Source organism: Bufo gargarizans, chromosome 2, assembly GCF_014858855.1.
Source record: "Bufo gargarizans isolate SCDJY-AF-19 chromosome 2, ASM1485885v1, whole genome shotgun sequence".
Classification (NCBI taxonomy): Eukaryota; Metazoa; Chordata; class Amphibia; order Anura; family Bufonidae; genus Bufo; species Bufo gargarizans.
Window position 1 is genome coordinate 345,346,512 of NC_058081.1, and position 26,686 is coordinate 345,373,197.

Sequence of the window (26,686 nt, forward strand, 5' to 3'; positions counted from 1 at the left end):
ATGGGAGTCATACAATCAGCTCTTTGTCAGCTTTTAGCAACACCCTTTTTAATTCTAGTTTTCTGCATTTCTATCTGTTAGTACATAACCTACAACTAAAATGAATATTAGCAAATATAACTGTCTGTTTTGTTCATTTTAAATTCTTAAACTAGGAAATCTAGCTTTGTCAGGTGAAATAAAATAAAAAACCTGCAAAAAAAATCCTATTTACAACTATTTCAGGGCTCATTCACACGGCCGTTGTTTGGCCGCTCCATGCATTTGTGGTCCCCAATGCACAGGCACCACCCGTGCGGCTGCCACTACGGATCCAGATCCATTCAACTTGAATGGGTCCGTGATCTGTCTGCACCACAAAAAAATAAAACATGTATTTTTTTGCGGTGCGGAGGCACGGAGAGAAACCCCACGGAAGCAATCTGTAGTGCTTCCATGGGATTCCATGCCTCCGTCCAGCACTAACCTTCCAGATTGCGGACCCATTCAAATGCGGGGTGCACACTGCTGGTGCCTGCATATTGCAGACCCGTAGATGGGTAGACTACAGGAAAATGATAAATGCCCCCATAATTCAAAACCATACTAATGTTCACACTCCAACCAGTATATTTACTTTCTTAGGTCTTCATTACCAGGAAAACTGCATCAGCCCCGTCTTATAAGAAAAAAAACTAGCATATAACACTTTTCTTTCCTTCTGCAGATATTTCTTTCCAGAATTGTACATAGAAAAATTAATCCTGAAGTTAATTTTCTTTTGAATCCTCTTTTTCCTTCACTATTCTCAGTTATGACTTTGAACGACGGTGATAAGACTGGAAGTTGGTCAAAAACTGTACAGGCCTTATAGTTACCTTAATAACATAATTTTGTCAATTTTGCATAGCTTGGTCTCATGGAGAAGGACAACCAGATGATGCAAACAAGCAGGATACTTTATTTATTGAGAAGCCTAATAGTGGAACTGTAAGTGTGGGTAAGTACTTAACTCATACATGACTTTTAATATTAGCTTTATACATTTAAAAAAACAAAAATCACAATTTCAGACTATAGATATTTATTTCCTAACACTGTAATTTTTAGATCCAATGTAATAATTAGACACATAGTTTTGGTTCCCAGATTAAAACGCTGTCTTTCTTTTGTTGATCCGAGGCTCAGTTCCCGAGTTACTGATACTTTTTCTACATATGCAAATTAGGCCTTTGGTGCAATGAGGGTATCTCCATTGCTCTTGGTACACCCAAGCTCCGCTCCTTTCTGTGTCCAGCCCCTCCCTCGCTACTTTGATTGACAGGGCCAGGCAATGGTGATGTCTTGATTGCACCTAATTTGCATATTAAGAAAAAGTATTAATTCAGGAATGGAGCCTCGGATGAACAAAAGAAATGCTGCGTCTATGCAGACAGTTTGATAGGAAGGTCGCTGATGACAGATCCCCTTTAAGTTATATTTCTATTAAATAATATTTCTGTCACATACCTGTCAATTTTCTAATTTGTCTTTATGGGGAGAGGGGCCAAGTTATAAAGTGTTTTATATTGTGAGATTTTTTTAATTGTATTCACAGAGTGATCAGTAACCGTTTTAGGGGCTGGCAGAAAGAGTAGGGATCTGGATCACTTGGGCAGCAGTAATGAGGATGAATTGGAGGGTTGAAAGTCTGTTTGCGGTTAAGTCACCAAGGAGGTTATTACAGTAGTAGTCAATAATTCAGGTTTTGTTTTATTAAAAAATGTTGTACACATACTTTATGGTGGGAAGGGGGGTTTCGAATTTTTAGGCTTATAAAGAAAATATAGTAAAAATTAGTATTTTTTACATTTTAGCTAATATTATCTTCGCATAAACTTTTCTATCTTCTGTAAAGCTTGAAAACAAAACAACTGCATAAAGAACAGTCATAAGCAATACATGTATGTAAACTATTGCATGTTGTACATTTTAATGAAGGAGGTGATATAAAGTTTGTTGCAAAAGTGGAGGCAAAGGATCTTCTGCGTAGACCAGTTGTAAAATGGTTAAAAGGAAAATGGATGGACTTGGCAAGCAAAGCTGGAAAACATCTTCAGCTGAAAGACACCTTTGATCGTATTAACAAGGTATTGATGTTATGTATTTCCAGTAATAAGAGACTAATATTTGGCATGCTAAATTTGACAATAAAAGTTGTATGTGCAATAAAGCAAAGGCTTGATTATACTTACTGTAAATAATAGGATTTTATAACTAGTTCATAGACGAATTTGCTAGTTAATTTATAATCATGAAGTGTTGATGTCTTGGTATGGCCGGCCAGAACCTAATGAAGGTCAGAGTATTCAGAGTATTCGTAGCAGGTTGTGCCTCTCTGGCACAGCCTGCTGGTGGATGTCAGCATAGAACTGACAGAATAATACATTGCATTGCATAAAAAAAAGTTTAAAAAGTTTTATTGAATAAAAAAATTCCAAGTTAAAAAAATTACACCTTTTTCCATTAGATAAAAATTGCTAAAATAAAATCCATTCCTCTCACATATTTGGCATTGCGGCGTCCGTAATGACCCGAACTACACAATTATCACAATTGTCAAAAAGTGTTATATACCCCAGAAAGATACCTAAAAAAAGTACAGGTCCCACAAAAATGAAACTCTGTAGAAAGAAAAGTAAGAAAAGTTATGTCTTAGAATGTCACTCAAAAACATTTTCTTTTTTTTTTCTTTAAAAAAAAAAAAGGGCTTTATTGTGCAAAAGTAGTAAAATGAAAAAAATAAATAAAAACTATCGGGGAAATTTATCATTTGAGATCATTTTCATGTCACTTTTAAGTCTGGTTAACATTGTGTGGTTACAGAAAATTTATGAAATAGCACACAGTTTTCATGTATTTGGTGCAAGGCACTGTGTTATATGACTTATATGCTTAAAAAATGCACCAGAGGGCTGCCTGCCCTAGAATGTGACATTTTACAACTTTTCTGCGACATTTTAAGTGTTGCAGACAATAAATGAGCCATACACCAAGTCTAATCCCACTTTTAGCTCTTAAACATAGAACTCTGTGAAAAGGGGAGAGGATCAGAAAATGTCGCAAAAATGTTGCAGTTGTAATAGAAATGACACAAATGCGACATTTCCATGGCAACTACGACTTGCAACTTTCTTGCAACACAAAACTGACGTATCTGATTTAATTAATGACCCCCTATATGTATTAGGTATCACTGTATTTGTACTGGCCCAGAGAACAAAGTTAGGCTAGTTTCACACCAGCGATTTTCAATCTGGCAGGCTGTCCCGAGGATCCCTCTGTATTCCGCCGTTGCCGGAAGCTACTGCATCGCTGTCCAGCCCCATTGACTATAATGGGGACCGGTGGAGATCCGGCCACAACCCAGCAAATATGCCAAGAATCGGCCAGATGAATACTGCTGAGCACAGCATTTTTTGTCTGGCCTATTCTCGGCATGTTTGCCAGGTTGCAGACAGATCTCCACCAGCCTGCCAGAGATGTCTAACACTAGTGTGAAAATAGCCTTATAATATTATTTATGCCGACAAAATGAACGCTGCAAAATTTATATGGTAAAAACTCAAATGGTGGTATTGCTGTTTTTCCTTTTCCCCTCCAAGAAATTGTTAATAAAAGTTAATCAGTAAGTTATGGCTACCCCGAAATGTCCCACAAAAAACAAGCCCTCACACGGCTATATTGACAGAAAAGTAAAAAAGTTATAGGTCTTGAAAAGCGATTGTGAAAAAATGAAAGTAAAAATTATTTGATCATTAAGGCCCAAAACAGGTTGATCACTGAGGGTTTAATGGAATTATCCAAAGATTACTATACCTTTGAAAAATAATGCAGCCTTAAATGGGTTGACCACATTACGTATAATCTTTACAAATATGTGGGAAAGGTTATATAGGCAATTTACTAATATGTACACATTACAAGTGTCGCAATGCTTCATCACTCACCCTGATCATGTTAAACCACTCATCCTGATTAGCTAAGTCTTGTCCCCACAATAGCACACTTCCAAAAAATGGTGATGACAGAGGGTCATTCAACACACATATTAGCAGCCTTCTTTGAAACACACAGTGAATGTGCTAGTAACCTGACTTGGTAGTAAGATGACAAAATACTTTAAAGGGATTCTGTCATCAGATTTGTGCCCTATAAGCTAAACATATGGCCATGTCGGTGCTAATAACATGAATCCTAAACTGCCCTTATTAAACCTGCTTGTGGCTCTATTAGCCCCAAAAACAGGTTTTTATAAGCTGTCACTCACCTACCTAAGGTGCCCAAGGGGTTTTACGTTAATCCATGGTGCCCGTCTGGACCCCTTGCCGTCTGGTGCCCAGCGCCGCCTTCCTCACCTCAGCGCCGCCTCCTCAATCCACCCGTCCCTCTGCCAGATCCGGCGCCTGCGCACTAGGCTCAGCCTGATGCGCCGCGGACTCCTGGCAGCGGCTTTGTTGAGCAAAGTGCGCATGCGCCGGCATCCAGGAAGACATCCAGGAAGCTAGCACATGATCAGTGTATTTGGATACAATGGATGTTGCTGATGAACCTGTTATATATGACCCGCCACCTGTGGACATTGCTTGGACAAGAGTCGCATACTGTCAGGAGAAGACTTTGCCAATTAGAGATTCACATTATCAGGAGTGATAAATAGTACATTACTTCTAATGAGTATATGTTAGTGAGTTGCCTCTATTTCCCTTTCCTACACATTTTTGAAGATTAGGGTGTCATTTATCATTTAAGGTTATTTTTGAGTCAGTTTTAGGTCTGGCTTTGCTTTGTGTGCTTGCACCAATTTTATGAACGGGTGCACCTTACTAATATACGTGACATGCGTGCAATGTTGTTTACACCTTTAGGTGTAAAAGTACAGCAGGGTGTTGCCTAGCGTAGGTTGCAACTTTTGTTGCAACCTACACGAGGTTGCACGTAGTAAATGAGCCATAAAATCCAGGTCTAATCCAATTTTTATCTCTTAAACATAGACCACTTTGAAGAGTGCTGAGCAACTTCAAATGTTGCAAAAATTGACCAAATTTGACCAATCATCATGAGTTGCAACTTAAAACTAAAACTGATGTACCTGCCTTGATAAATGTCCCCTATAAGCATAAAGCAGCCCATTCCTTTAATTTCCTTGCATCCCCTCATATGGCAAAGGTTGCATGCTCTTCTGGTGTCCATTCCTTTCCCTTTGACCAGTCCTTCCACACACCATCTACTGTATACCAGACCACTTCTACTGCAGCTCTCTGAGTTTGTATTCACATCATGTTTTTCTCCTACATTTAACAAGAAACTGTATGGCATCTGCCTGAGGCTTCCATTTAATGTGTATGTCATGTATATACATTGAATGTGGGACAAAAATGTGAACACAGACTTATGTGTCAGACCATTGCTTCCTCATATCTTCTATGTACCAAATCACCACTTCCTGAGCTCTGCTGTGTCTGGTGGCAGATTTCATTCAAGCCAACTTTAATGAAATCCTGAAGTCCCCTCCTTCCTAATGTTATTTTTCAATACTACATTATCAATACTTTATGAATAAATATATTTAAAAAAAAATGAGGCAGCACTCTAAATTCCATGGTAAAAAATATGAAGTTTCCTTTATTCACCCATGAAACATTTCAGCCTTTTCCCAATTTTGGGGGGTATTGTTAGTAGGACGTTGGCCTTGGATCCTGGAGCGATAGCACCCACTAACGTGGAGCTGTGCTGCTTTCTTCTGACATATATGAATAAATATACATTTTTATACTTTTGAGTCACAGATATCTAAAAACAAAAACTGGACACATTCCACACCACACAATGTTTTTCAATATATGATTGGATATTGACTGTAATGAAAAGATGCCAATAAGCAGTTGTAAAAGGTAGAAGAGTTGTGAAAACTGATGGAAATCATTGACAGTCTGTTTTCAATTTGCTTCAAAGTGAACGTGATCACTACAATGGAACTCTAGTTGTTCCAGGATACACCTGTCTATTTTCACATCTTAAAGAAACAGAGCGATTGCTTAGGAAAATCATTTTCATTCAAATATGCCTTACCATAATCTCAAGTAATGAAACAGTAAACTTTTTTTTTTTCAGACATATACATTTGAAATGCAAATCATAAAAGCAAAAGAGAACTACGCTGGGAACTACAGATGTGAAGTGACCTACAAAGATAAATTTGACAGTTGCTCATTTGATCTTGAAGTCATTGGTAAGTACAAGCACTTCTAAGGTGTGTATTTAAGGGTAGGTTCGCATGACATTGTCATTTGTCAATAAGATCAGTAAGTATACGAAACAAAAAGAACACATACATCACAAAGAAGAGTTACAGCCTTTCTCAAACTCTATATTATTTTCTGGATTGATCAAATGTTTTTGAATCACAATTGGTATCCATTTGATGTGGAGTTTTTTTTTAAAGAGAAAGCAAATTTTTACTTTTGGATCCAACTGCAAACTGTGCAATGATACACTCATATATTGGATCCTTCGACCATTATAAAAGTAAAGGTAAGTTAAAATAGCCAACACTTAAGGCAAACCCAACCAGACTCATTGGGGGAATTTATCACATCCAGCACTCCAGAATTCTTGCTTCAAAAAGTTGGAAAATAGGAATTTAGCTAATTTTTGCATTTTACACCACTCACACCATTTTTAGAAAAGTGAGTGGGGAAGTGGGTATGGTTAGCTATGTTAATGTGTTCACTCCAGATTTATCACAACTTAAAAAAAAAAAGCAGAAAAGGTCACAAACTCACTCTAGTATTTGGGGTGTAATAAAACTGTAATAAAGTAGTATTTCTATACAAAAGTGTTAAAGGTTTAAAGTTTATATCTAACAACGTGTGCTGTTTGATAAATTTTGTCCAAAGTACTAACATATTCAAGCAAAACTGACTTCAAATATTATTCTCATTATTTTATCTAATATTAGAATTTTTATGTTGAGCTTTCTGAATATGTGATAGATGTTAAAGATTTGTAATAAATATAATTAATTGTTTATGCAGAATTGTTTCCAAAAAAACATACAGCAAGAAAAGTTATTTTTGTCATATTAAGATGTATATGAACCTGAAGAGGTTTTTTGGACAAGAAAGTATTCAAGTGTTTATGGTACCTGTGAAAAAATGTCTGAAGGGTCCTCTTTTCACACGTTTGGCCAATAGAAACCTGCAGTATAACAAAATCATGTTATTTTTTTGGAAATTCTGTTTGGGACCTAAATATTTTCTTCTGATAAAGCTAATAAGCTTTGTGTGAAAGGGTCCTTAACAAAATACCGTTATCTTCTGCCACAAAAATATTTTGGTCCTAATTGCCCAATAGGCTGACTAAAGCTGTTTTTCACAATGCTGTTTGTGCCATGCATATTCATAGGCTTCCCTCACTCAGGCCAAAAGAGTGTCCCTTTGGTCTCAATATGACTGGTATACATTGGCATGCCATGTACTGCTGTATGGAATAGTGAAGCCTAATAAATAAAATGCTGTGAGGAAATCCCATAGAGTGCCATCTTTTTGATCTTTACCACAGGATATCCTCCTGACACATAACTCTGATGGATATTTCAAATGCAGCCAGCTTACAGGGAGGAATAATTAATCTGTATTGTAGTATTGTAGTATTAATCTAATAGCTACAATTTTTGAGTTCCAAGAGAATAGTTTCAGCCAACAGTCATGCTCCCTCATTCTTATATTGTATACAGCTATTTGAAGATATATATATATAATGTCCTTTTCCCCCCGATATAGCCTCTTCTGACGCATCCCAAGCTCTAGACATCCGATCTGCTTTCAAAAGAAGGTAAATTATTGCACTGGACTTTTATGCCTGTTACATAAAAAATGCCATGTCAGACTAGAAGGAATTGAAATTATTGGTAATGGGACCCTCTGCTTTTCCAAATACATTCAATTGCTGAACACAACTGCTCAGAAGATGTTATTTCCATAATTGGAAAACCTTGACCAGAAGCCATTAGGCTGGGGCTATGCAGCCACTTTGACCATGACAAGCACCGCTGTAAAGCCATGCCTATATTGCAAGTAATGTAAGTGAAAGGTATCACATTGTGACCCCAAAGTTGCATCAGGCCAAGAATCACAAAATAAATTTGACCATGCTGGATTTTTTTGCAACTGTCAGATTGCAGCATCACGACGTGACCCCATACACTTAGATTGCTTATGATACAGGTAGAGCTAGCGATCTTTGGTCATGCAATGATGGTCATGGCCAAACTTGCCAGTTATCCCCAGCCTTAAACCTAGAAAATTAATACATAAATGAATAATTAAGCAGGGAAAGTCATCAGAAACAAACCTATGCAAAACATGAAAAGCAACCTTTCACCCATATTCCCATCTTCCATACTTTATTATCCTACCTTGCATTAGGCAGGAACCAATTTTCATGGGTTCTACCTGGTTGCCCAAAACAAGAGGTGCGTTGAAGGCAAATCTGGAGAATTTTTTTTCTTAATTTACCCAGGAGAAATGGGCACACACATTACATTTTACTTCACATTTCAAAAGTAGAATTCCTAGAAACATGTATTTTCCTATTTTGCCCGTTTTTCCCCAGATGATGTTCCAATTTGTATCAAATGAGAATGACAGTATGTTCCTTACAATCTTCTTTAGTAGCTTGCTGCACCAATGAACTGTTGCTCATTTTTTCATTGTCGTCAATGACTTTTTTTACCTAAGTTTGTGTTTGTCACACACATCGTGAACAAGCTTTTCTGCATACAAAAACTATGTCATGTAAAAAATAGTCTTGTGATAGTATCTCGAGATGCCGCAATATAGTAGAGCTTATTTATGTGGAGCAAACAGAAAACATGTTTTGCAACTGAGCCAGATATTACATATTACCTCCAGGGGTGCACCACCAATGAGGGGATCACCTCAGGTAGCACCAGGTAAGGGGCAAGAGCTGGGGCAGACAAAGGGCCATGGGCTGAAGGGAAGGGGTTTAAGAAATTGGCATCAGGGAGGGAGGGCACCATTTCAGTTTTTGCTTCAGGCAGCATAAAGGATAGGTGCACCCCTGATTACCTCCATCTCGGAAGTTAATATCTGACTATTTGCTACAGGTTAAAACATGGTTTCTGCTTGCACTAGTATGCGTAATAAGCCATATTGTGCTAACTTTTCACAAGCAACAGAGATGCGACTCCCTTATCACTTTTATGTTGACATCTCTGTGTGATGATATGTTCTTGATGAGTGTTGTGAATGTTCCATAATTGACATCTTTATATTAATGACAGCGGTGAAGGACAAGAAGATGCAGGAGAACTTGACTTTAGTGGTCTCCTGAAACGTAGGTGAGGAATGAAGTGATGCAGTGCACAGCGACAGCTATTACCAACGATTACAAAGCAGTTATCCCTTTTCTTATTCCCTTTCTGAAATTTAACTAGATATAATATCACATTTTCACTATAAGTTCCTCACATACATGTAAAATGCATGAAACTCCATGATTTCATGATGCCACAATTTCTGTATACTAATGCATGTGCATGTGGGTGTTTGTGCATGTGGTTCTTTACTGTTAGTAAGTAGCATAACTGATGCTCTATCAAAAGCTAGAAGGTCAAGAATTGTTGTATCACATCTCTATGCAACCTCTGAACTGTAGAGAGGTGTAAAACAACAGCCATGGAAGTCTATGGAGCTCTATTGTATCTCTGCCTGCATGCAGAGGTATTATCTCCATAATATGATGTTTTATGGATGCACTATATGGCAGTATATGGAGTGCTTGCCGTTCTACAGTGGAAAGACATGCTTGAATTTTCTCTGCCATGCACATGAATCCCTAAGCCTGCAGATTCATGCAGATAATTCTGCATGAATCTAACAGAAAATATATTGTACCATATTATGGAGCTATTCTTCTCTTTCCACTAGTGGAAAATACCTCTATAATATGGTGCTCTACAGAGGCACCATACAGCAGCACCAGGTATATGCTTTCCTACAGGCTCCATTAATTAGCTCTGCCATGTGCATGAGGCCTTATGCTGACAACCAAATACTTTACGATTACTGTACACCCATGGGGGTCTCAAATACTAAAATTCATGTTAACCTATACAAAAGAACTTACATTAAAATGTATATATGTTGTGTATATCTGTCTACATACAAATCTATATACATCTACCAGTATTTAGTCCTGCAGTTAAAATGATGGCATGCAGGCAACAATCATTTACAATGGGAGTAGTAGTATATGGATTTTTTTTCATATTCATTAAATGATTGTTGTATAGTCATATTGGATGACAATTTGTATCTTTTATGCTACTTTACTAAGTAAAAAATATAAAAGCATACCACAACCACAAACTTGGAATTTTCTTATAAGGTTTTTTTTACTAACATGATGTAAAAAATATTGGTCACAAATGAAGAGCAACCATTTAGATGAGTGCTTGTGCTAGTGAAGTATAATTAGAAATGTCATCAATGTATTAGCTGCATCACCTTATTAAAGGAGTTTTCAGAGATTTCTGGATAGGTCATCAGTATCTGATCGGTGGGGGTCCAACACCCGGGACCCCACTGATCAGTTGTTCGAGGAGCCACTGGCACTCTTGTGAGAACCGTGGCCTTTTCTCTGCTTTGCCTATGCCAGTGACGCCATGTTCATCGTTCACGTGGCCTAAAAGTAGCTCAGGCCCATAGAAGTGAATGGGGCTGATCTGCGATACCAGGCACAGCTGCTATACAGTGTACAACACTGTGCTTGGGGAGCTGTGAAAAGGCAGCAGCGCTCATACGAGCACTGGTGCCTTCTCAAAACAGCTGATCAGCGAGTTTCACGCGTGTCTGATCCCCACAGATCAAATATCCTGAGGACAGGTCACCAGTATTAAAATCTCTGAAAAACCTTTTAAATGACTCGATTATTATGTTCTTCCAATATAAAGAAAGTGAAATGATGGTTGTATCTGAGCCACTTTATGTGCTCAGTCACTGGATCAGAGCACGATACATTGTGAACTTTGAACTATTCAAAGGGACATTCAAGGAATAAGTGACAGTAATGCCTAGTGAAAGTGCGAAGGCTACTTGTATTATCTTTAAAATAGCAATGACGGAGGCAGCAATAAAACCATTGTAACCATTGTGGGTGCTGGACCCATTTTGTATTGTGTCCGAGAAAACGGATCAAGGCCATTGACTTACAATGTATTTGATGCCGAATCCTTGCTTGCAGCGGTATTCTGTCCTGTATGGAAACGCAACCAAATGGAACAGAGTGCATTTTGGAGCATTCCGTTCCCTCCAGTTCAGTTTTGTCCCCATTGACAACGAATGGGGACAAAATGGAAGCGTTTTTCTCCAGTATTGAGATCTTCTGCCGGAAAAGAGAAACGCAGATGTGAAAGTAGCCTGAGAGGGCAATGTATGACACAGAGACTGAAAGAGCAAAGACAATAGTCATACACCTATACGTCATGCGTCTCCTCAGACCCTTTACTAGGCATGAAACAGTGACCTACATTTATCAACCTCTGTACACCAGAAAATTTGAGTCAAAAGGTCACACAAAATCTGCAAGTTTTCAGGGGTTTGCACTCTTTCACCGCTTTCCCAAAAAGTGAGTGGAAAAGAAATTTACACCAGGAAATTGGCACAAAATATATCTGAAATCTACACCAACTCCCTATGCCAGCTAACCAATGTGGGATATGCATTGGTATGCATATTCATTTCACACATAAAACACATGGACTTTTTTTTTCAATAGATTTTTCCAATTGGATTACAAGATATAAAACTGATGTCATATTCCTGCATTTTTTATAAGCATGTCTCCTCAGAAAGACAGGGCCATGGCTATAAACCATAATTATATAGTTAGATAAGTGATAGGGCTGAAAACAGACACAGGACTATCAAGTCAAACAAAAAAATCCAACAGTGTTGATCTAGAGAATGGCAAAAAAAATCACTAATGAGGCAGATTCCAAATGTTCCATATTGGGGGAGAAAAATTCCTTCCCGACTCCAAATAGGACAATGCGAATAAATTCAGGATCAATGTCCCTTCCCCAGAAATCAAGTGCCCGTAACCTGCAATATTTTTACTTTCAAGAAAGGTATCCAGGCCCCACTTGAACTTGTACCATGAATGAACCATCACATTCACAACTTCCTTTGGCAAAGAGTCCTATAGTTTCAGTGACGTCACAGTTAAGAATCGCCTTCTGTGTTGATGGTGAATCCTTAGAAAATGTCCCCATGTGGTTATAGTCCTAGGTATAAAAAGATCTTCAGTAAGATCACTGTACATTGTAAATAGTAATTAATCTCCCCTAAATAGTTTTTTTCTGGACTAAACAAACCCAAGTTTGAAAACCTTATCCTTACAATTCCTGATCCCCTATTTAAAACTGATATGTTACTCAACATGCTGCATGCATTTTTTTGTTCTCGATGTAAAGAGAGGTTAAACCTGAAGAGGGTCCAGAGATAGATGTCTGGGAGATCCTGAAAAATGCAAGTCCCAATGAGTATGAGAAGATTGCATTTCAATATGGCATCACTGACCTAAGGGGCATGCTAAAGAGGCTGAAACGTATGCGCCGGGAAGAAAAGAAGAGTGCAGGTAATCTGCATCATTTTTACAGGAATAATTGAATAATAATGTAATAGTTATGTAAGATGTATAGCGCCACATACTTCTGAACAATGGTTTGAACAACATTTTTTCATTACAGAATAAATTAATTTGCAAAACATTTTTTAACCAGTTTTAATGCAATTTTACACATAGGACTATCTATCTATGTTGTATCTATCTCATGTCTATCTATCATGTATATATCTCATATCTATCTATCTATCTATCTATTGTATGGGATTGCTCTTTCAAGCAGGGCGGCGATGACAGATTTCCTTCTCAGACAATGGATTTAATGTCCAAACTGTGGTTTATTTTTAGGCACCTCAGCAAATACAGGTGATTCCTTCCCAGTTATAACTCACTGGGTGAGGTGAGGTTTCAGCATTACCGAAACATAAGCAAAACAAAATAAACTCCTGCCTGTCTGGGCTCTATCTAACACAAAAGCTGTCTCTAGCTCACCTATTGAGCGCAGGTCACACACGGGAAATCAGGCTTCAATAGCTAACAAGCCAGCCAGCTTCCTAGGCTTTTCCAGGCATAAGTCCTCAGGCTGACAGCCTGGAATGGGCTTTATTTCCCACTAACGATCCCAGCTGGACTCACCTGGGGATCCCTCAGGCTAAGGGAAAACATGCCCTGGAAGGGGGGTGGACTGGGGAGGTCCCACTATCAAACCTACCTTCCCAGTCCAAATAAAATACAGCCCTTGAACTTTAACAACAGCTGAAGCCAGCGCCATCTTTATGGATTTTACTTACCTCACCCTCTTGAGGAACCTGGGTGGAATTTACACCCCTTCCAGGACTTTACCGTACACTTTACTACTCTATCTATCTATATATCGTATCTATCTATCTATCTATCTATCTATCTACTCTATCTAGAAACCAAGAAGCATTCTCCAAAAAATAAAATGTAAAGTTCTTTTAATCACCTGAAATGATTGCAATGTTTTAGCTGACCTTTACAGCGGCTTTTTAATATTATCTATTCAATTTGGGCCCCGTGAGTTAAGTTCCCTGAGGCTTGCACCTCTATTTTGTGCTGCTATTTTAAGACTATTTTTATTTTATTTTTTATATTTCTATCTATGTATGTGATATCTATTGGATAGCTATCCCATATCTATTTGTATGTCTGTCTATCTATTTGTCATCTATCTATATCCATGTGATATTTATGTCTATCTATCTATCTATCTATCTATCATCTTAATCCTCTATATACTTTATATATCTATTGATAAATCAGTCTCATGTCCATCTTATTGTCCCTTAAATCCTTATGTCCTCCATGTTTATTTAGAATATAATTTTGTATGAGTGCACTAACCAAATAATTTGTTTTGTGTCTTAAGCATTTTCCAAGAAATTAGACCCTGCTTATCAGATTGACAAAGGAGGACGAGTGAGGTTTGTGGTTGAACTTGCTGATCCAACAGTTGAACTCAAGTGGTATAAAAATGGTCAAGAAATCCGTCCAAGTGCTAAGTAAGTAGAGTACTCTTAATTTAGTATTTTAAAGAAACATTCTCTTATTTTTTGCAGTTATGTTGGATATGCACAGACAGATCCTGACAAAACAGGATAAAATTTGATTTAGCCATCCTACATATTGGCATATTAGTTTGATCATGTCATACAGCATGTGTCACTATTGTGGAGGTCTTTGATACAAAACTAATAATAGGGCAGTGGATTCCATGCCCCATCAATATAAACATCAAGGACTTGTAAAAAAGAATTTGATTTACATTAACCTCTGGAAAAATATCTTAGATATTTGCATTCATATGTGACAGTGAGCATTTCATCATTACATAGAGATGATCATAAAATGTATATTTCAGATACATATTTGAGCACAAGGGAAATGAAAGGATATTATTTATCAATAACTGCACATTGGCTGATGATGCTGCTTATCAAGTGTGCGCTGGAGACGAAAAGTGCTCAACTGAGCTGTTTGTCAGAGGTAAGTTTTGATCTGTTGTTTCATTGGATAAATTTATATAACATTTGTGAAATTTATATGAAATTGGTCCTCACTGGACCTCATCAAAATGTGTTGCCTGAAAAAACATATAGTTTAGAAAATGAAAGCTGAATTCAGACCAATTTTTTTTTATAAAGGTTGAGGTAGCCATCACGGCAAGAATAGTGGGGTCCATCTTATGACATTTGGATCTGTGGTATGGGGATGCAGGAAACAGCATCGTAGCTATCAATATAAACAGGAGGGTGACAGCAGGTATCAATAAAGCCTAATAAAGTTGAAAGCTAATTTTATTTCCAAAGTTACCAACTCATTATAATATAGTTAACTATAATATCTAAATAATGAGATAAAACACGCTATAAATATAGCATGAAATTCCCTGTGCATTGTAAAAGAAAGACTTTTGTATGAAATGTTACCAAATGTACTGCTGTACTGATTTGCTCTCCATAGCAGAAGAAGGGAACAAAAGTGATGGAGCTACCTTATGTCCCAGTGGGCACCCAGAGATTTCTTTGGGGTGGAAAAACCACTTGATAAGTAGGGTGGCCTTCTTATATCACTATTTGAGCTAATTCATCTTTTCAGCCAGGCTTTCTAGCTAAACTGGAATTCAAGGAATGAGGGAGCCCAGACAGGTTATACCTAAGCTTCAGCTACTGGTTCTCCACCCGTGTTGCCTCCTGGCTCAGAGAGCCTGGTATAGCTTGGTCCTTCCCCTTTTGGTATGGCACTTTAGATGAAGAAAACACAATCTCAGGGTTTCAAATGATAAAAAGAGAAGTGATCTGTTCCACAATGCACAAGACATCTCCACCTGAAAACAACACATATGGGGGTTCTGACTAAACAGAGACAACAGTTGTTTCCCAAGTTCCCACGATGGAAAGCAAAGCATGCAAAGGCAATAAATAAGTAAAATAAAGATATGGCCAACATGTTCTTGACTGCTTAACATGTTAAGGCAACAAAATCACATTGCAGTAATGCAACAAATCGTGTTAAAGTGACTATTCTGGCATAACACTGACTACATCTGTACATCACCTAAATGCTTCCTTTGCACTTCCCTGTATATGAACCCAACATTGTATAGCTGGACCTACTCTTTAATGGGGTTGTCCACTTTTGGAGGCCTATCGGACAGACCTCCCCCTGCCTACATTGCCGGACCTGTATCTCCACAGCAAGAACTTTATATCTACAGACAGAAAAGTTATGTCTAGTTTTAACATAAAATCTTGTTTCTATGGCAGAGCCACCCATCCTGGTTACAAAAGAACTGGAAAATATTAGCACGTACTGTGGAGAAAGAGTAGAAATGGAATGTGAAGTATCTGATGCAGAGGCAAATGTGAAATGGTAAATTGTTATACCGTGATTGATGTAAACATATTAAATCCAATATCACATAGTATATGACTTTGTCTTTCTAACAAAGCTAGAACCAGCACTGTAGCTCACATTTGTCTAGAGATCTCCATATTCATTGCTCCAAATGATCTGCTAGATTTATTTCAGGCTGGCAGCTCAGGGGGGTGTCCTTTATGGTGTAGCTCTTTCCCTGTAACTGCCACAGCTTCTAATAGAATATATGGCTGGTGGCAGTTGAAGATTTAAATGTGCAACCACCTTAGTGAGGCGTACAAGAAATAAGTAAAAGAACAAACAGCAGATGGCGCTATACAGATACATTTTATTGAATAGCTCAGTGGCTATACAATTTTTTTTTTACATGTAATTAAAAAAATATTCAGATCCAGGTGCTGGTTTGAAAAATGTACAATCTATTTTGTGGCACAACCCCTTTAATCATTATATAAGTTGCTATTAATGCATGTTTAATTTAATTTTGGGCGATCTATCTATAAACAGATGCTGCAAAATGGTGTCACATTTTGGAAAGAATTCCAGTTGAGTCATTAATGAGATTCTTACTACAGTGTTAGTATCTATGGAGGATCCTTGCATTTTATAGGAGGGATAGGAGGGAAATTGCTATTTATGCTAACAAAATACTGCCCTAATAATAGTGCGATACTGTGCCTACAAAATGTAACCCTATAGTGCCATATAGTAGTACCAAACACTTAATACTTCTACAGGGTATCTACATAAAGTGCCATGGAGTGAACATTTACCAGTGTCATACTTTACCCATAGAAGAGTGTATACATAATACTATAGCTTTACACAATGTGATCAGGTATAAGGTGATGAGGTATAGTAAAAGCATAAATACTGTTTTATGTTGTCCTTAGTGTAATATAGCCTTGTGTAATAAAGCCTTGCTTTTTCCTGGCACATATGTCAAATGTGAAGAGAGTTCCCCAGCATGAAGAGAAATACTACGTGAAAAGATCCTAATACATTTGAGATCTCTCAAGTCACTAGTTCTCAGGATACTGTTGTACATATTTAAGTGGCACAAGTATCATTTCTATTTTCCAGGTTTAAAAATGGTGTGGAGATCACCAACGAGCCTAGATCAAGATACAGGCTGAAGGTGGATGGTAAAAAGCACATACTGATTATAGATGAGGCAGACCGAGGAGATTCAGCCACCTATTCTGTGATGACCACAGGAGGTCAATCAGCAGCACAACTCCAAGTGGACCGTAAGGGCTTGTCTTTGATGTCTCCTGTCTTCTGCTTTACAATCTCTTATGTGTCACTGATGCCTTGTTTGTCGCCGTTTCTTTTTGTATCACATATACTGTATGCAACCAACTATAGACTGATATCATTAATGTAAAATTGTAGATCTAATCTCTAATACTATGTAAGCAGAGACCCGCAGTGACACCTAATGTATACTTATTTCTTAGAAAATGTCTGTTTTTTGTTAAAGTGCGACCACTGAAGATATTACAGCCTCTGACTGATATGACTGTGAATCTTGGCAAGGAAATCCATCTGAAGTGTGAAATCTCTGAGGTTGTGCCTGGAAGATGGTACAGAAATGGGCAGCTCGTCCATGGTGGTGAACGTGTGAAAATATTTCATAAGGGAAGGTGAGATCACATAACAGAGCTGTATCAATGATTCTTTAATTGGTTGACGTATAATCATTTTACACAAAATCTTGTATAACTTTTTTTCTTTTTAATGTTTTGGCTGAGGTATGATATAAACCTTCATGATACAGGTTTAAAGGGAACCTCTCTCTAAGAAAATGCAGCATAACAGCATGTTATAGAGCAGGAGGAGTTTAGCTGATTAATATATCGTTGTTTGGGAAAAGATTCATTTAGCATGTATTTTAGTCATATAAATCTCTGTTATTTTTACTCTTAGGAGTCCGGTGGGTGGTCTTAGTAACTAAGAGACTTCCCTGGTATGTAGAGATAACTGTCAATCACTGAGTAGGACCACCCACTGGACTCCTAAGCCTAGAAATAGCAGGGATTTATAAGAATAAATCCCTGCTTTAGCACAGTTGGTGGTTTAACAGTTGTAACTAGGGATGAGCAAACTTGTGTATAACGGAACCAGACTGAGCAGTTATGCGGCCCATAGACTTCTATTATGACGGAATGCCTCTTAAAGGCATCCGTTATGTATTCCGTCATAGAATTCCCTTTTGGCCTGTGGCAATGGAATCCATAACGGAATTGTAATAAAACATGAAGCCCAAACTCGAACTTGTAGAACACAAGTTCACTTATCACCAGTTGCAACTTTTTTATTTGTTGGACCACCAAAATTGTTTTTACATTTGTTTTTTATGTGACAAATAGGGCTTTTTTTTTTACTATGTTTTAAGTAATTTTTTATTTTTAGTTTGATTTGGGGAAAACTGCAAAAAAAATTGATTTTGATATACATTATACAGTATATAGTTTCACATGAATGGGGCATGACGGTGACGGTTTCAGCTGGTGAGTAGTGATGAGCAGCAGTGATGGCCAGTTCGCAGTGTTCGCCTGCAAACACATGCGGACTGCTATCTTGACGCACAAGTCCAGCGATGCACAAGTAAGCCCTTACCTGTGCCTGTGCCGCGAGCCGGTCTGAAACAAATACGCTCACCGGGAGCAGGCAGTTCCGAGAACAGCCACCGGGGGCCTTAATCGGGCTGTTCTCGGAACTGCCTGCTCCCGGTGACCGCATTTAATTTCAGACCGGCTCGCAGCACAGATAAGGGCTTACCTGTGCATCGCCAGACTTGTGAGTCAAGATGGCAGCCCGCATGTGTTCGCAGGCGAACATTGCAAACTGACCATCACTGATGAGCAGCATAGGCAATATTCGAATTCGCAATATTTTGCTAATTTTTGGCTGACTATTCGCCATAAATTTGCAAATTTGAGAATTTGTGATCTCCAGTCATTATTTACTTGATTGCGAAAATTGACAATGTTATATATTCCCCATTAGAATATTGCGCTAAGGGGTAGGCAACTTTCCTATTGGTTGCTAGGGATGTTGCTAAGTGCTGATATTCGCAATAAATTCACGATAAATTAGCGATTTGAATATTCGCAATCATTACTATTCGCAAATACGAATATGTAGCACTATATTCTAAATATTTGCGAATTCTCGAAGTGGCGATATTCGCGATTAAAATTCACGATTCGAATATTCACCACTAGCTAATATCCAGAGTGACCAGGTGCAGAACAGACAGCAGTTTAGACGGACTGGGAGGGACTCAATAAGGTCCTGGTAGGTCATCACAGGTATCTGGAACTACACTGAATGCAGAGCATCCCACAACTGCTGGAGGGTGTGGGGGTTAGGATTCATAGAAAGAACATGATTATCGGGTGGTCCCAAACATGCTCAATTGGGTTCAAGTCTGGGAAATTAGTGGGCCAGGGTAGTACTTGGAATTATTAGTCATGCTCTTCCAACCAACGTCGAACTTTTCACATTGTCCTGCCCGAAGGTCCTCTCTGTCTCAGGGAAGACAATAACCAACTATGAGTGTATATGATCTGCAAGGATGGATGATAGTGCCTTCCACAGGGATGAGTGGCCACTGAAAAATAGATGTTAAAAACTGTCTCCTTAAATTGTATGGGGGCAGTAAAAAAACGGCAGACATGTTTGGTACCTGGACTTCTTCACAGAAGTTCAGGTTTGGTTTCAGTATTCTGTAAATTTCACTATTTTCCTTTATAACATGGTTATAAGGGAAAATAATAGCATCCTTAATACAGAATGCTTAGTAGAAGGTCAATTCAGGGTTAAAGGCCCTGAAGAAAGAACAGGAGACCAGCAGCTACGCGATCAATTTGAGGAGGTGAGTTAATTTTTTATTTTATTTGTAATCGTTAATTGACCTTCTACTAAGCATTTTGTATTAAAGAATGCTATTGTTTTCCCTCATAACCATGTCATAAGGGAAAATAATACAGTGAATAGCAACTATGCGTGAAAATCGCACCGCATCCGCACTTGCTTGCGGATGCTTGAGATTTTCACGCAGCCCCATTCTATGAAAAACACACAATATAGTGAAAAACACACAATATAGAGCATGCTGCAATTTTCACGCAATGCACAAGTGATGCGTGAAAATCACCGCTTATGTGCACAGCCCCATTGAAATGAATGGGTCTGGATTCAGTGCCGGTGCAATGCGTTCACCTCACGCATTGCACCCGCGCGGATATCTCGCCCGTGTGAAAGGGGCCTAAGAGTTCACCAATGTTATTTTCCAACATATTTAAAGGCCACCAAATGACCAAGCAAATCTTGTGCTTCAATTAAAACTAGCTCTTCATAACAAATCATGGCAAACTACATACTGGGGGACTGATTATTACTGGCACACCATACAAGCAGTGCCCACTTTCTCTGACTCAATGTTCAATGTATTTGGGCTAGATAACTTGCACAAATACATTGATAAATGTACCCCATTGGGTTTAAATGGATGTACAAGCCCACTCACATTAATTGAGCACCATCAATAACCGAAAGAGAAACGCAAAAATAACTTCTAAAGCAAAAAACTAGTGTTTCTTTTTTAATTTGCACAGGACTCACAGATTAGTAATACCACATTGTCTAGTGGAAGATGAAGGGGACTATGCGTTCGTTCCAGATCTTTATTTAATCAATATTCCAGCCAATGTACATGTTATCGGTAAGAATACACAACTACTTACTGGACAAATTTGAAATGAAAACATGGAAGTCAGGTTTCCTAACTGGTAATTTCTTTACAGATCCTCCAAAAATCCATTTTGATACTCTGAATTACCCTGATAACACTGTGGTGGTTGTAGCAGGAACAAAGCTGAGGCTTGAGGTGCCTGTAACTGGAGAACCGGCGCCTAAAATTATTTGGAGCAGAGGAGACAAGGTAAATTGTGTCTCCAACTCTTGTTGCTAACATACAATAGATGTGCACGGTCTGATGAGCTTTTATACTATGCAGTGAAGTATTTTCCAACACAGTACCTACAGTACATTTTGTAATATTCTGTCTTAATATATCTCATTAGTGGATCACAGATCTGAGCGGTCGTATCAGGGCAGAGTCATACTCTGATCATGGGCTCCTAGTCATTGACTCTGCAGAGAAAGACGATACCGGAGTATATAGGATGATGGTAAAAAATGAAGCTGGAGAAGCTGTAGCTCACATCAAAATTAAGGTTGTTGGTAAGTTAAAATCATTCAAAGTAATATTGTAATGTACAGTATAATTTTAGCAGACTGTTGGACCATACCATTTGCCAATTTTTATTCACCAACTCCTAAAAAATCACAAACTGGCACCCTTTGGAATTGCTGTGGATTTTTGATAAGGAAGTACTGTATGTGGATTTTCAAATCTGCACCATGCTCACGACGTTGTGGAAAAGCTGATGATTTTCACTGCAGATCACATTCCATAGTATGAACTCCACTCCAAATATTAGACAACATCTGGCCGTGGATTTTATTAATTGTAGATTCAGTTCACCAACTAATCTGCTGATGGGCATAACCAGGGGCGTAGCTATAGGGGATGCAGAGGTAGCATTCACTATCAAGCCCAGGAGCCTGAGGGGGCACAAAGACCCCTGTGCCACATAAGAAGACACTGGTATTATAGAAAGTGCATGCTGTTCAAGTTACATCTCTGGCTGGAGGGAAGGAGAAAGGTCAAGAATTTGGCATTGGCGATGGTGTTTCAATTTTTGTCTCGGGCAGCACGAAGGCTATGTGATTCCATGCCCCTGGCCACAAAGCACTGGGGAAGGGGTGGAGGGGGGGGGAGTTGAACTCTTGCACCAGGGCCCATGAGCCTTTAGCTACGTCCCTCGGTATAACACTGCATCTCCATACTGTGTATTTTTTTTAATAATATTTATTTGTATATTGCTAATACAATGTCTGTCACTTTTTTTTAGACATCCCGGATGCCCCCTTAGCTCCAGATGTAACAGAGGTCGGGGAGGATTGGTGCACTATGAAATGGGACCCACCATTATATGATGGAGGATGCCCACTTCTGGGTGAGTTAAAATGTACCCCAATTCTCATTTGTATGGTTCCAAGTGCGGAATATTAACATTTACCTGCATCTGACATAACTACATACATCAGCTATACCAAAAATACTGTGCATATTTCATAGAACATTGTAAGAATATTACTCATCAATATAAATTGCTGATTATTTTGGAATATTTTACAAGAAACAAAACGAATGATAATTTATTTTCTAGGATACTTTATTGAAAGAAAGAAGAAACAGAGCTCCAGATGGATGAGGCTGAATTTTGAACTATGTAAAGAAACAAACTTTGAACCCAAAAAAATGATTGAAGGTGTTGCTTATGAAGTCCGGATCTTTGCTGTCAACTCTATAGGAATTTCTAAACCAAGCATGCCCTCCAAGCCCTTTGTTCCACTGGGTAGGTATCTGTACTAAAGAAACAGTACAACATACTATGCAGTACTTAGAAATATTTCTAAAACTGATGTTCTGTTACAACTTGAGTATATGCTACAATTTGTGGGCTACTGCCGCGTGGAAAGTCGTTTACGTCCCAACAGGCCAGTTACATATTACTGTGCAGGTTTATCTTTGGAATCTTTTTATGTATGGGGGTGATGAGATGTTAAAGCTGGGCAGCCACAGTAGTATACAATTTCTCTCTGTCTCCCAGATAAATCTCATCAGTCCGCCTCTGCTAACAGCGAGGAGTTTAATTCACAATGCTCAAATGAATTCATTTTTGCTGAGATTTGCCATTCAAGATTCTGTAAGATTTTGCTCACTTGCTTCTAGCAACAGAGAACTGTCTAAAGATGAGAGTCACTAGTAAGGCCACTTTCACACTAGCTTTTTTTTGCAGATCCGCCATGGATCTGCAAAAACGCTTCCGTTACAATAATACAACCGCATGCATCCGTCATGAACGGATGCGTTTGTATTATCTGTAACATAGCCAAGACGGATCCGTCATGAACTCCATTGAAAGTCAATAGGAGACAGATCCGTTTTCTATTGTACCAGATTGTGTCAGAGAAAACAGATACGTCCCCATTGGCTTACAATGTGTGCCAGGACTGATCCGTTTGGCTCAGTTTCGTCAGGCGGTCAGCGTTATGGTGTCCACCTCCAGAGCAGAATGGTAACTGAACTGATGCAAACTGATGCATTCGGAGCAGATCCTTTTCTATTCAGAATGAATTAGGGCAAAACTGATCAGTTTTGTGCCGCTTGTGAGAGCCCCGGACGGATCTTACAAACGGAAAGCAAGTGTGAAAGTAGCCTTAGAAGCTAAGGAGCAAATGGGGATCAAATGACAGATTTGTGACTGTGGAAAAAGTTACTGTTGATACAGCTACTTATATAATACAGTGTTATACAGTATAAGTGGCTTCATCATCACTTACTAAATCCTTTTCCCAACTCTACACAAAGGTATCATGTCTGGTAGTAAAGGAGTTTTCCAGGACATAGATACTGATTACCTATTCTCAGCACAGGTCATCAATATCAGACCACTGGGAGGCCGATGCCCTGTACCTCCACTGATCAGCAGTTTCAAGCAGCCATTGGCTAACTATACAGTGGATGGAAGGCTCTGTACACTGTGCAGATTACAACACCGGTATACAGCAGCCAGTGGCATAACTATAGGGGTCGCAATTGCTACTGGGCCCCTAAGCCGGGGGGCCCACAGGGCCCTCCTTGCCAGTGGCGCACAGTGCACTTCACATTTTCCCCTTAAGGGTGCACCAGAGTTGATAAATACGGGCTGGAGGACTGGATGCTCTGTAAAAGAAGACATTAGCCATCAAAGAAGATGTCTGCATCCAGTCCGGTGCGCTGCAGTCTCCTCTTCTATAGCGACTGTTACCTTGCCCCCTCTGGTCATGAGACCTGCTTCTGAGCTCCAGTAGTTGTGCCCATCCCACACTCCCAGCATAACTTTTCAGAGCAGGAGCCCTCAACATAGGATGACTGGTGGCTGACTTTCCGACTGGTTGATGACTTTCCAGTTGTCAGCTGGACCTCAACAGGTCTGCTAGTCTCCTGTCACTGCATGCAGCTCGGCATGGGCAGGGAGTCTCCATCTACTTCCTGATAGAAGGGGTCAGAACTGGAAGAGAAGTCTGAGGAAGCAAGCTGACAGCAGACAACAGGTGACACAGGAGAAGGGGAGGCATGTGTGGCTTCTCATGCCTGCATGTACGGTATGTATTTAAGTATACATGCTTGTGACCTCAGTAGATGGTGGCTAATCAGGAATAGTATGGTTTCAGGGATTTATCCACATGTTCCCATCTCTCAAATTGGCCCTCAAGGCAAGAAATACTGTATTCCCACAATACTACCTTCCTCATGTGTATTATAGATGTTTTAAAACTTTACTTTATTGGTGTCTTTTTTCATAAATATGTAGGGCAAGTCAAGTGATTCTATTACAAAACTGCCTCTCCTGGGGGCTAATTAGGGTGCATTCACACAATCGTATGTATTTTGCAGTCTGCAAAATGTAGATCTGCAGAAGATACAGATGACGTCTGTGTGACGTCCATGTTGCATCCGTTTTTTTCCCCAGACCCATTATAACAACGCCTATTCTTGTCCACAAAATGAACAATAAGGCTCCATTCACACGTCCGTAATAATGGGTCCGCATCCGTTCCGCAAATTGCGGAACGGGTGCGGACCCATTCATTCTCTATTGGGCAGGAATGGATGCGGACAGCACACAGTGTGCTGTCCGCATCCGCATTCCCGGAGCCCGCCGCCGATCTTCTGGTCCGCGGCTCCGAAAAAAAATAGAACATGTCCTAGAATAGGCATTTCTATGGTGGTGCCGGCCGGGTGTATTGCGGATCCGCAATGCACTATGGATACGGACATGTGAATGGACCCTAATAGGACATGTTGTATATTTATGCGGGACTTCGGTATGGACAAAGGGATGTGCTGTTCGCATTTTTTGCTACTCATTTGAAATGAATGGGTCCACCATCTGCAAAAAATTTGGATTGGATGCAGACAAAAAAATATGGTTGTGTGATTAGTCAGCAATACATATCACACATACACTGTGAGCGCTCACCACTGATGTGTATAAAACAAACAAAGTATGTGGTAAAAATAATCAGAATCACTTGACTTGCCCTACACATTTAAGAAAAAAAAACATGAATAACAGTTACACTCTAAAAGCCTAAGTGAGGTTATGAACCTGTCAGTGCTCTGTATATAAACATGTAGTATTACACTGTATTGGTCATCAGCGATGGCCAGTTCGCAGTGTTCACCCGCGAACACATGCGAGCTGCCATCTTAACTGACAAGTCCGGTGAGGCACAGGTAAGTCCTTACCTGTGCCTGTGCGTGAGCCGGTCTTGTTGTGGAAATTTTATTAGGATGTGTATTTGATATATTGTGTATTGTCATCATGTCTCTCAGTGTCAGGGTAAACCATTGGAGTGGATATCTTCCCGTGTATGTCCTGTCACAGCTGCTGGGCGCAGGAGTCTCCATTGGTGAATGGTCCATGTGCTAAGCACTGGGCTGTGGGCCGGGGGAGACTGATGTGTTCAGCAGAGCAGGGTTTTGTTGGCTCATGTATTGCCGCTGGCTAGGGCCCCTGCGCAAGACGCGGATTTATTGGCTTGGCGTGGATGCATTTGTTAAGAGAACAATATAAACAAAAGGAACGTGTGTTTGTTGTCTCTAGTGCGCCTGATCAGCCGCTGGAGATAATGACCTTGTCCTGTAAATAAACCTGCATGTGGATCATAGTAACTTTATCTGGCATTGATCACTGAGCAAAGCTGGATAAAGTTTGCTCCGGTGGAAATGGGAGATTATTGTATCTAAATGCTTGTCTTCCTATGTCATCACTTCCTGTATTGTATACATGTGTTTGTGAGCTGGCTATGTTATTCTAAATGCTTGTCTTCCTATGTCATCACTTCCTGTATGTCATCACTTCCTGTATCCTTGTCTTGGGCCAGCCCCTTTTACACTTTTTGTTTAGTTAATAAAAGTGAAGACACTGAGCAAGGCGGGAGGAGAGGCTCAGCAGATTTCAATCAAGATGGTAACAAGTGGGTCTGTCTCTGACTGCAGATGATAAGAATGGATTTACCTTTTTCCTTACACAAACTTTGATGCGAGCTGATTACACTATTCATTTTTCTACAACAGATTATTACAAATTTCTATTTCAGTCTGAAATGAAATGCGGTCACCATGAGTTCCAAGAACAGCCTCCGGGGGCCTTCATCGGGCTGTTCTTGGAACTTCCTGCACCAGGAGACCGCATTTCATTTCAGACTGGCTCGCACACAGGCACAGGTAAGGCCTGTGCCTCCCCGGACTTGTGAGTTAAGATGGCAGCTCGCATGTGTTCGCGGGCGAACACTGCAAACTGGCCATCACTGTTGATCATGAGCAAGCAGATTGTTCGGCAGCCAGAGCCACCATCTGATTTCTTATGTGCCTGCAGGTAACATAGCCACTGTAAAATCAACACCCAGAAGTGCTATTAACAATTATTAG

The 26,686-nt window shown here is 39.4% G+C and overlaps 1 protein-coding gene across 50 annotated transcripts in view; it reads left to right on the forward strand.

Moving 5' to 3' along the window:
- Positions 1 to 26,686, forward strand: part of MYBPC1 (myosin binding protein C1) — a 134,367-nt gene that overhangs the window by 66,062 nt on the left and 41,619 nt on the right. For all 50 annotated transcript variants that reach the window (XM_044280691.1, XM_044280646.1, XM_044280647.1 and 47 more), the window contains 16 exons: positions 890 to 979; positions 1,960 to 2,108; positions 6,133 to 6,250; positions 7,803 to 7,854; positions 9,326 to 9,382; positions 12,518 to 12,681; positions 14,060 to 14,192; positions 14,552 to 14,676; positions 15,957 to 16,062; positions 17,152 to 17,318; positions 17,552 to 17,714; positions 20,694 to 20,800; positions 20,883 to 21,019; positions 21,162 to 21,321; positions 22,056 to 22,160; positions 22,374 to 22,562. In XM_044280691.1, coding sequence (XP_044136626.1) covers positions 890 to 979; positions 1,960 to 2,108; positions 6,133 to 6,250; positions 7,803 to 7,854; positions 9,326 to 9,382; positions 12,518 to 12,681; positions 14,060 to 14,192; positions 14,552 to 14,676; positions 15,957 to 16,062; positions 17,152 to 17,318; positions 17,552 to 17,714; positions 20,694 to 20,800; positions 20,883 to 21,019; positions 21,162 to 21,321; positions 22,056 to 22,160; positions 22,374 to 22,562 — 2,022 coding nt within the window. The remainder of the gene's footprint in view (positions 1 to 889; positions 980 to 1,959; positions 2,109 to 6,132; positions 6,251 to 7,802; positions 7,855 to 9,325; positions 9,383 to 12,517; positions 12,682 to 14,059; positions 14,193 to 14,551; positions 14,677 to 15,956; positions 16,063 to 17,151; positions 17,319 to 17,551; positions 17,715 to 20,693; positions 20,801 to 20,882; positions 21,020 to 21,161; positions 21,322 to 22,055; positions 22,161 to 22,373; positions 22,563 to 26,686) is intronic.